Source organism: Mesoplodon densirostris, chromosome 10, assembly GCF_025265405.1.
Source record: "Mesoplodon densirostris isolate mMesDen1 chromosome 10, mMesDen1 primary haplotype, whole genome shotgun sequence".
In the NCBI taxonomy this organism is placed as follows: Eukaryota; Metazoa; Chordata; class Mammalia; order Artiodactyla; family Ziphiidae; genus Mesoplodon; species Mesoplodon densirostris.
Genome location: NC_082670.1, coordinates 37,990,737 through 37,999,897, shown reverse-complemented (window position 1 = coordinate 37,999,897; position 9,161 = coordinate 37,990,737). Strand labels below are relative to the sequence as shown.

General features: G+C 39.9%; 1 protein-coding gene across 1 annotated transcript; it reads left to right on the top strand.

Annotated features, from left to right (window-relative positions):
- The first annotated feature begins 615 nt into the window (after positions 1-615).
- SRSF3 (serine and arginine rich splicing factor 3) lies at positions 616-8,183 on the top strand. The gene is made up of 6 exons (XM_060110107.1): positions 616-722; positions 2,450-2,657; positions 3,944-4,078; positions 6,248-6,286; positions 6,499-6,585; positions 6,772-8,183. Exons 2-6 carry the CDS (start codon positions 2,452-2,454, stop codon positions 6,797-6,799), a joined length of 495 nt encoding a protein of 164 aa, XP_059966090.1. The 5' UTR covers positions 616-722; positions 2,450-2,451; the 3' UTR covers positions 6,800-8,183.
- The last annotated feature ends 978 nt before the right edge of the window (positions 8,184-9,161 follow it).

Here is a 9,161-nt window from a genome sequence, read left to right as displayed (position 1 = left end):
ATGATGCGCCATCGTCTCCGCCAAATCCTGCAGTTTGGGTGAGGGGTGGGAAACCAGCCAGAGTTCGGTGGACTTTCCAGGTTTGGGCTTTTCCCTAAGTGTGGGGCCCCGGTGGGCACAATCTGGTGACAGCTCGCTCACAAACAGCTCCTTGACCTTGGGAGCAATTCCGAAGCACGTTTGTAAACGTGACGGTCTTAGTTCCAGCCTCACCGCTCACGAGGATGAAGTAATCAGTGAATTCATCTAATACTTTAAACTTATTAGGAGCAAAACGCTCTATCAGTGTTTGGGAGTGACGGCGGAGGTGTTATTAAACCCCAGCCTATTTGGATGTGAGGGACAGGAGACTGAGAATAACTCAGAGGTCAGCAACTGGGGAATTACACACGAGAGAGCTCCGGGCCGGAGACAACCTGAGCCCGACGCAGCCAGCCTCCACAGACAAGGCAGTACAACCAGAGCGCGCTCCCAGCAACCGCTGTTCTCGCCGAGTTTGTAGCCATTACGTCACGGCCTCCTCCGCCCCTCATTGGGCGAGCCCGTCCGGTCATATGACTCCAGCATGGCCTATAAATATGGGCGAGGAGACGGCGGTGGTCCGCCATTTCGTGGACGACGGGTGTGGGAGAGCATCTGTGGGTTCCAGGCGCGAGGGGACCGGGAAGACCCAGCCGAGGGTGTGTGGATTTGAGCCTACGCGTTTCTAACCCGAGATCTCGGTAAGTGACCAGCAACTAAAGGAATGAGGTGGGAAATGGGCCTTAACGGGACCGAAGTGGGGCTAGGCCCAATGGCGGCGCCAGATTGAGACAAAGAGACGCTGCCGCCATTTTGTGACGTTCAGCACGGGGCGGTGGCGGGGGCTCCCTGCCCTTCGGAGGATATCCAGGTCTCATAGTGGAGGTGTTTTTAACTCTTCACTGGGGGCGTGAACCGGAAAGTGAGATTGCCCGAGAGTTGAGGGGATGGAGGACTCGGTAGTCCGTCGTACTGCGGGCCGCGGGTTTTCAATTTATGGCGCCTTTTTTTTTTGTTTAGGCCCCGCGTTTTCTTAGGTAGCTTCTCATGATTTTTTTCCCTGAAGTCAGTAATCAAGATTGGGCCTTTCGATCCACCCCTAGTAAATGATTTCTGTACTCATCTTCATTTTTATGTTCTTTTAACTTTTTATAGTCTGAAACCAATCACTTTTTTTTTTAAACCGCTCTTCCTTGAGCTGTTTTGTTCTTGTAGCTCTTTCCATTAATACGTAGGCCTGTAACTGGTCACGGTAAAGTTTTTGGAAAAAGGAAAAGAACCCATTCCCCGGCAATGGTTTGGTCTCATAACTCTCCTGGGTGCAGGGTGGAGTCACACAAGTAGGATGTGTCTGGACTGGTTTTTTAAATTGGATAAGCCCAGAGAGAGAAGAAAGTGGTAAAAGCTCTTGAGCTGAGTTCTTGGACAGGCTGCTCTTTTATGCAATTGATACTGGCCTATAAGTTGATTAGATTCATTGCTGAGACGACTTAAGTACTTAAGACTTATCAAAGTAAGCCCCCTAAGTGCCGTAAATTCTTGTATAACAAATAACTTTTTTCCCCTGAGGTGAAATTAGCGTAAGATTCATTTTAAAGTGCACAATTCAGAGGTATTTAGTACATTCACTATGTTATGCAGCTATCACCTCTCTAGTTCTAACGCGTTTTATACCCCCTAAGGTGACCTGTACACATAAGCAGCCACTTCCCTTTTGCCCTGTCCCCTTTTCCTCCCCCAGCACCTGGTACCTACTGATCTGTTTCTGGATTTACTCATTTTGGATATTACACATGCATGGAATCGTAATATGTGCACTTGTGTGTCTGGTATCTGTAACTTAGCATGCTTTCAAGTTTCATCCACGTTTGTAGCATTTATGGGTGCTTCATTCCTGAATAATACTTCATTGTATGGATAATATATTTTGCTTATCCACTTACCTGTTGCTGGACATTTGGGGTAACTAGAATGAGGTACATCTTCTAATAACAAGTTTGTCTTGCTGCCTGAGGAATGAAGCTGGTTAACTTTTGGCCTGTGAAGGCACATTAGTATCACTTTTCTAGTGGTTGTCTTCAGCGAGTTGTATGTGCCTTTGAGTAGGCTGTCCTACTTTTCTAGGAGTTTTGTTTTGTTTTGTTTTGTTTTGTTTTTTAAGATTAATTTGAAATAGGTAAAGTCCTTAACTCAGTTTCCACTTTGTGGTAAATGCTCCTCCAGTGTGTTGTTTCCCCTCACTTTTCAAGGAGGCTTCTTTTTTTTTTTCCCTTAGGCAATTTGCTGGCTTCCATGCAGTTATCGGTAACTGTTTAAAGGGTAGTGCTTTTAGTTTTGGGGGTTTTAGTATTTTTGAATTCTTTCTTAAGGATCTGTTTTTCACTGTGTGGATTATGATATTTTGGGGGTTTTTTTGTTTTTTTTACAGAAATGCATCGTGATTCCTGTCCATTGGACTGTAAAGTTTATGTAGGTAATCTTGGAAACAATGGTAACAAGACTGAATTGGAACGAGCTTTTGGCTATTATGGACCACTCCGAAGTGTGTGGGTTGCTAGAAACCCTCCCGGCTTCGCTTTTGTTGAATTTGAAGATCCTCGAGATGCAGCCGATGCTGTCCGAGAGCTAGATGGGAGGTAATTTATTGATTAATTTATACTAACGATAAATAATGTTGATTGTGTTTTAATATTTAAAATCTCTAGGATACGTGGCTTTTAGATGGCTTCTTGGCTATCTGAAATTGATGTTACTGGAGATTTACATAAACCTTTTTTGGCAATCAAAGGAGTGAACAGTTTTAGTGTAGATACCTAGGAAAAGTTTCTTTTTATTCAGTTGGCCATTGAAGAAAATAATTTTAACGGTCAGTTCTTGGTGGGTGGATAGCTGCATATGGTTGAAACATTTTAATCTAAATGCACCACAAAGCATCAACGGTGTTGTCACCTTTGAATTGTTTCTAAAATAATTGTGGAATCAGACATTTCTCTTATGGCCACAAACTGATTGTAGGTGGATGATGGTTACGTGGGTTTATTGAACTATTATCTTTTACATGTTGGAAATAATTTTGTTTAGGAACTGTGGCTCATACAGCTATGCCTTTTGCATTTACAATGGTCTGTTAGCTGGCTGATAAGCAACACCTGAGTCTTAACAGTGAACAGGTGTTGCCTTTCTCCTTCCTGGCATTTGAAAACCATTGGATTTCATGAAAACAAGGAAAATAATCCTTAAGATCCCAAAATTAAAGGGTCTGAGAGTTGGCTGTAAAGCTGTATAAAAGGTCATTTATCTAAGCAGGTTACAGAAACATTTTTCCAGGGCCCCACCTCTTGCCAGTCACTGTCCACATATGGTGAATTATCTAAACATAATGGTTGTGGACCAGTGAAGAGGTGGGAAATAACTCTTTTTTTTTCTTCTGTTCTCAGTAGCAGTTTCTTACGTGTCAAGTATTGTGTGTGATGATTGAGGGGAGAGGGAGATGTAAAATGGCCAGAATGCTTCTGTCTTAACTTACTGCTATATACCTGGTGGGGGGTTGGGGAGGAGGGGAGACCAATGGATACACAGAGTAAGATTGGTAAACAGTTGCTGCAGCCTCAAAGGAAGAAGTCAAAACAGGATGTACAGATGAACTAGTTCTGGGAGGATGAGTCCAGGGGTTTTCACACTTAAATTGTACCTGTTAACATTGAGTCCAATGATCAGACTAACTAAAATGTAAGGAAGTTGGTTTCCTTTACTAGAAAAAATAAGGGAACTAAAACTTGCTTTGGTATTAAGGATTCTGCAGACATTAAGATGTATTTTTTGCAAAGAAGCTAGTTATAGGAGTGGGTTTTTTTTTCCCTTGCTTTAATCTCTTAGAAAGTCAGTTGGGCTGCTTTAAATTTAACGTTTCTTCCCCTCGTAGAACACTGTGTGGCTGCCGAGTAAGAGTGGAACTGTCAAATGGTGAAAAGAGAAGTCGAAATCGTGGCCCACCTCCTTCTTGGGGTCGTCGCCCTCGAGATGATTATCGGAGGAGGAGTCCTCCACCTCGCCGCAGGTACTTAGAGAGAGCGTGTTTAGAGGTATTGGTGTAATGGAGTAGCTAATAGGAGCAGGTATTTCTCTTAAAGTTTGTTGGTGGGTTTTAAATTTTGAAGAATCAGGTTTTTATGAAACATTTGCTGGGTGTAGTTTGGGATATGTGAGTTGTGCTGAGTGTTGGCTTGTCTTTAGGTCATTGTTCATGTTGGTAGTCAGTAACTTCTATCTTGGATCTATCTTCTAGTTCATCTTCTAGTTGCATCTTTCCAAGTCTTCCCTTATACTTCAATTTAGGCCTTTTTCCATTTCTTGACTCCATAATGACAAACATTACATTCAACTCTAGCTCTTCACAAAAATGTGTTTTCTATTAGCACGATTGTAATATTTATCGAGCAGGCAGCTGTTTTAATGTTACAACTGGTAAAGTAGAAATCATTCTGAAACTAACTTAAGTCACTGACCAATAAAGGGGGCTAAAGTAATCCCAGTCATCTGTTCTTCAAACCCAAATAGGAGAGAATGCAGTTTTTTTTATAATTGAAAATGGCATCATTCTTGGACCAGGCAGTATTGTCTGGATGCTAACTCCACGTCTCCTCAAACCTCCAAAATAGTTTCTGTAGGACTGAAATTACCTCTTACAGGTGAGTGAAGTCCTAGGAGATAGGAGTTCAAAATCTTGCCCCTTTTGCTGTTTTGAAAAACAAAACAACACACTGTTGCCCATCATAATAAAGAGTATTTGTTAGCTAATAGATGGTTGTACTGATGGCTTGTTTTTCATTTTTTTTTGTGCTTTTTGGTCCATCTATTAATAAAAATGAACCCCGTTACAGAGTCACCATCATGTCTCTTCTCACCACCCTCTGAGTCTGCATTAGCCAGTCAACTAGCCCTTTCAGCGTCATGTGACCAGCGCGCCCCATTCAGCTTGGCTGGTGTCGTTTCACATGACCCAGGCATGGCCAGTCGTCAGGTTGCACCGCCCTTTGGTTCCCGAGCATGCTGTTTTCTCTCAGCCTTCTCTCCAACCTTAACCAAATCGGCAGCAGCCACCTCGACCGCCCACACATTCCTGGCCAATCAGCTCAGCTGTTTATTTACCAAATGTCTTCACAACAACTACAGCAGCAGCCTTCGGCTAACAAAAAAGCAGGAAAAATCCACAACACCCCCTTCGCCAACCAACTAAATCCAACGCAACATCTGGCAAAACCTTTTCAGCAAATTCTTCCTGGCCGTCAGTCCGGCAGCCTCACCTCACCATTTCTAGCTTGTTGAAACCCCAAAACTAGTAAGTTTTTCCTGCTTATACAGTTTACTGCTGGTTAAAATAAGGAGTAAGCGGCTTAAAGTAATTCTTTTTTTCTGGATCAAAGGCTGGCTGTGCATAATTGAATGGTAACGTACATATATATATTGCTTGAATAAAACTTTTAAGGGTGATAGGGAACTCATAATGTAACTAGACCTTCAAGTGAAACTTATTTGCATGTGTGAGATGCCAAACTAAAAATTTAATAACTCTAACAGATTTAGCTTTCCTTTCTAGCAAAAATTTGTTGAATCCTATCACCTTTAAATGGTTTTACTAACAGTTTTCAAAATTTTTAAATTATGGGGGTGAAGTGGGCCAAGCTAAGGTAATTTTGATAAGCCTAAACACACTCTTAAATGTGATGATCACAAATGCAGTTCTAATGTAGCACTTAATGGCATCAATATTTACACCTAGCGCGTTTTCACAAAATTACACTATCCACCTGGTACCTAAGTCTTGTCATGGACTTGCAGGTTTGCATGGGTTCCAAATACTGGTTTATGGTACTGTTTTTGGAACTACTTGTGGGACTACATTTTGGTGTGGTGTTTGGGTAGTGGAGTTAGTTTGACATGAAGTTTTGCATTGGACAGATCTGCTGTGAAGCATTCTTTGTTAAAGTGAATCCATGGTTGGAATACCTGCTTTTCACTTGAGCTTTTGGTTCCTTAATCCTTCTGTGCCTTTTTTTTTCTTTTCTTTTTAAAAAAAAAAAATTTTTTTTTTTTATTTTTTGGACGATGGGTGCCAGTTCTTCGGCACATTCACTGGGCCCAACAGTGAGATTGAAAAGTTGGGAAATGCCTCACGCCATAAATGCTAATTGACAATTGGCCTAATTTTCCTGTTTTCTGCTTTTAGATCTCCAAGACGGAGAAGCTTCTCCCGCAGCCGGAGCAGGTGAATAACCTTTCTTGGGGGCCACATTCTCAGAAGTGGGAGTGTTTGTGCTATTCCTGAGCTGTTTCCCAAATGACTTGGTTAATGGTGATAGACCTTGACTTCAGTAATGAATCAACTGGCATAGCTTTTAGCTTTCAAAAACTTCTCTTAGAAGTATTTGTTGTGTATAATCCTGAATGGCACTGTTTTTCTTTTCCTTCTGACTTCAGGTCCCTTTCTAGAGATAGGAGAAGAGAGAGATCACTGTCCCGGGAGAGAAATCACAAGCCGTCCCGATCTTTCTCTAGGTCTCGTAGGTAAGATCTTTAATGACCTGAGCCATTTAAGACCTTGCATACATAATGTATTAAAAGCAGAAATAGGTCTTCTTTTAAGCCACTTGGATAAAAATTTTACAACTTTTTCCCATAAAAATCTTTTGATGAAGTTTTGTCAGAGTGTAACCGAGTTACAGGTGTAACTTCTGTTTTTCTGTTTATCAGCCGATCTAGGTCAAATGAAAGGAAATAGAAGACCAGTTTGCAAGAGGAGTGGTGTACAGGAAATAACTTCATTTGACAGGAGTATGTACAGAAAATTCAAGTTTTGTTTGAGACTTCATGAGCTTGGTGCATTTTTAAAATGTTTTAGCTGTTCACATTTGTTTGTCTCTTGGAACAGTGACACATAAAGGTGTAATTCTCTATGGTTTGAAACGGATCATATGAGGCATGTAATATCAAGAATTGTTACTTTACAATGTTCCCTTAAGCAAAATGGAATTTGCTTTGAATTTTTAGTCTTGCATAGACTGATAATAAACCTCTAACTCCTGCCCAGCTAAAGTGTGATGTTTAATATTACAGAAACAAAACTGGCAAAAATTGAAAAGACTCTGTAGCTGGGATGTGGTATGCAGCTGTAGTTAAGTGGTCTTTAAAAGCTGCTGTGAACACAAGCCAGCAGGTAAAAATTAAAGCTGCACCCGTAAACTAGATTAAAAGTTTAAAAATTCCACTAGTATTCACACCAGACAAGAGGTTGTCCAGTGGGTTTAGAATCTAAGAAGTTTCAAGAAAGTTAGTTTATCTTCTGTGATTGCTGTGTATGGATACATAGCTCTTTGTAATATTATTTGGAAATTTGAGACTATTCAAGATACCCATGTCCTGCCAGTTTAAGGGTACATTGTAGAGCTGAACTTTGAGTTACTGTGCAAGATTTTTTTTTTCATGCTGTCATTTGTAATATGTTTTGTGAGAATCCTTGGGATTAAAGTTTTGGTTACAAATTGTTGTTTAACCTGAAAGCCTGTTTTTCCTTGCAAAACTAAAATCTGAGCTTGGTACCAATCAAGTCCAGGTATAACATTCCTATTGGAAGCCATACTTACATTTTCTTGTAAAGTGCTTTTGAAAATAAAATATTAACATAATTGTGTAATAGTTGAACCCACTATTACCATAGTTCTTGTCCCATAGAACGCAGTTGGTTACACAAATCTTATTCTGTAAGAAACACAATTTGAGGCTTTTTAAGTGAAGGGAATTTTTGGTTGTCCACCTAAGTGATGATACATTTTTAGGAGTAGAAGCCAGTTCAAAGTCCTTGATATTCAGTGACCAACATTTTAAAATATAGCCACCTGATACATTATAATCCAAAGTTGCTGGTTTAAAAAAAAATTTAGCATGAATACGTTCCACAAAGCTTTTAAAAATTGCTTCCATTTTATATAATTTGAGGTTGCATGGGGATTCTAAATTGATCCATCATGATGTGAAATTCACTATATGGTTCAAATGTAACAGTGCAGAATTGAATATGGAGGCATGCATAACCTTCCTCTTAGAAATCTAGAGGAGTTGTAATTTCAGATTTTTGTGCAATTAGATTAAATCATAATGCAACAGTCTTTTGGCTTAGTTTCCTTAAATGTGCTATTTAAAGATAGTTTTGGATTATGCTGTACTGACTTTAATATGAAAGATAAGTCATTATATTAATCTATAAGGATGTTTTATAAGATGCAGATCCTAAACAAATTATTTCCAGTGGTCCTTCTTCACCCTTCATACACATATCAAGGGAGGGAGAGTCCTGGGTGTCAGAGGGGGAGAATTGGTGTCAGTGGAGTTAAGTATGAGCCTTGTTACAGAAGATACTTTTAAGACTGCCTATTGATTTACTGGGAGCTCTGGCTTTGGGCCTTTTGTCTTCTGGCATTTCATAGCTTAAAACCTTTGTTGGGGTCAAGCAAGGCAAGATAGCTAAGAATTCATGGAAGTAATATGGTACATCAATATTACACTGCTCTTATAAATCTACATGGGCATTTTTGGCAGTATACAACTTGCAGAGTCTTAAATTGGAAGGGTTTCTGTAAAAAGGATAGTGGATTATAAAGTGGCTAATACAGACCTGATATAAAATTAATCTCTGGGATTTATCCTTAGGGTCCAAATTTGCAATCACTTTAACCAGAAACCCTAGCACAGTTTTATGGCTTGTTTAAAAATATGGAAGATAGAAATCGTTAAATCCTTACATTCTGGCTATTAAGAAGTTCTCTACTGTAGTTTCTGAAATTAATAAGTCCCGTTGGCCAGTTTTGTCTTGCATTCTTAGTTGAATATGATACTGAAAGCAGTCACAAAGTTTGACTTGTGGTGTAATGATTACAGGTGTTCACTAGAGGTCACTATTTAATACTTGGTGATAATTTAAGGAACATATCTAAGGATTATAGTTGGTTTTTATGCTTTCAAGAATACTTAATATTCTGTAGTTGTCAGTTCATTGTGGGTTACTTCTGACCTCCATGTCTTAAGCAGAAAGGTAAAGACAAAGATAAATTAGAAATTTTAATTTTATGAGATGTAGATACCTTTTA

Coding starts and splice junctions, on each gene's coding strand:
- SRSF3 (XM_060110107.1), top strand. CDS start 2,452: ATGCATCGTGATTCCTGTCCATTGGACTGTAAAGTTTATGTAGGTAAT. Junction 4,079..6,247: donor AGTCCTCCACCTCGCCGCAG/GTACTTAGAGAG, acceptor TTCTGCTTTTAG/ATCTCCAAGACGGAGAAGCT. Junction 6,287..6,498: donor TTCTCCCGCAGCCGGAGCAG/GTGAATAACCTT, acceptor TTCTGACTTCAG/GTCCCTTTCTAGAGATAGGA.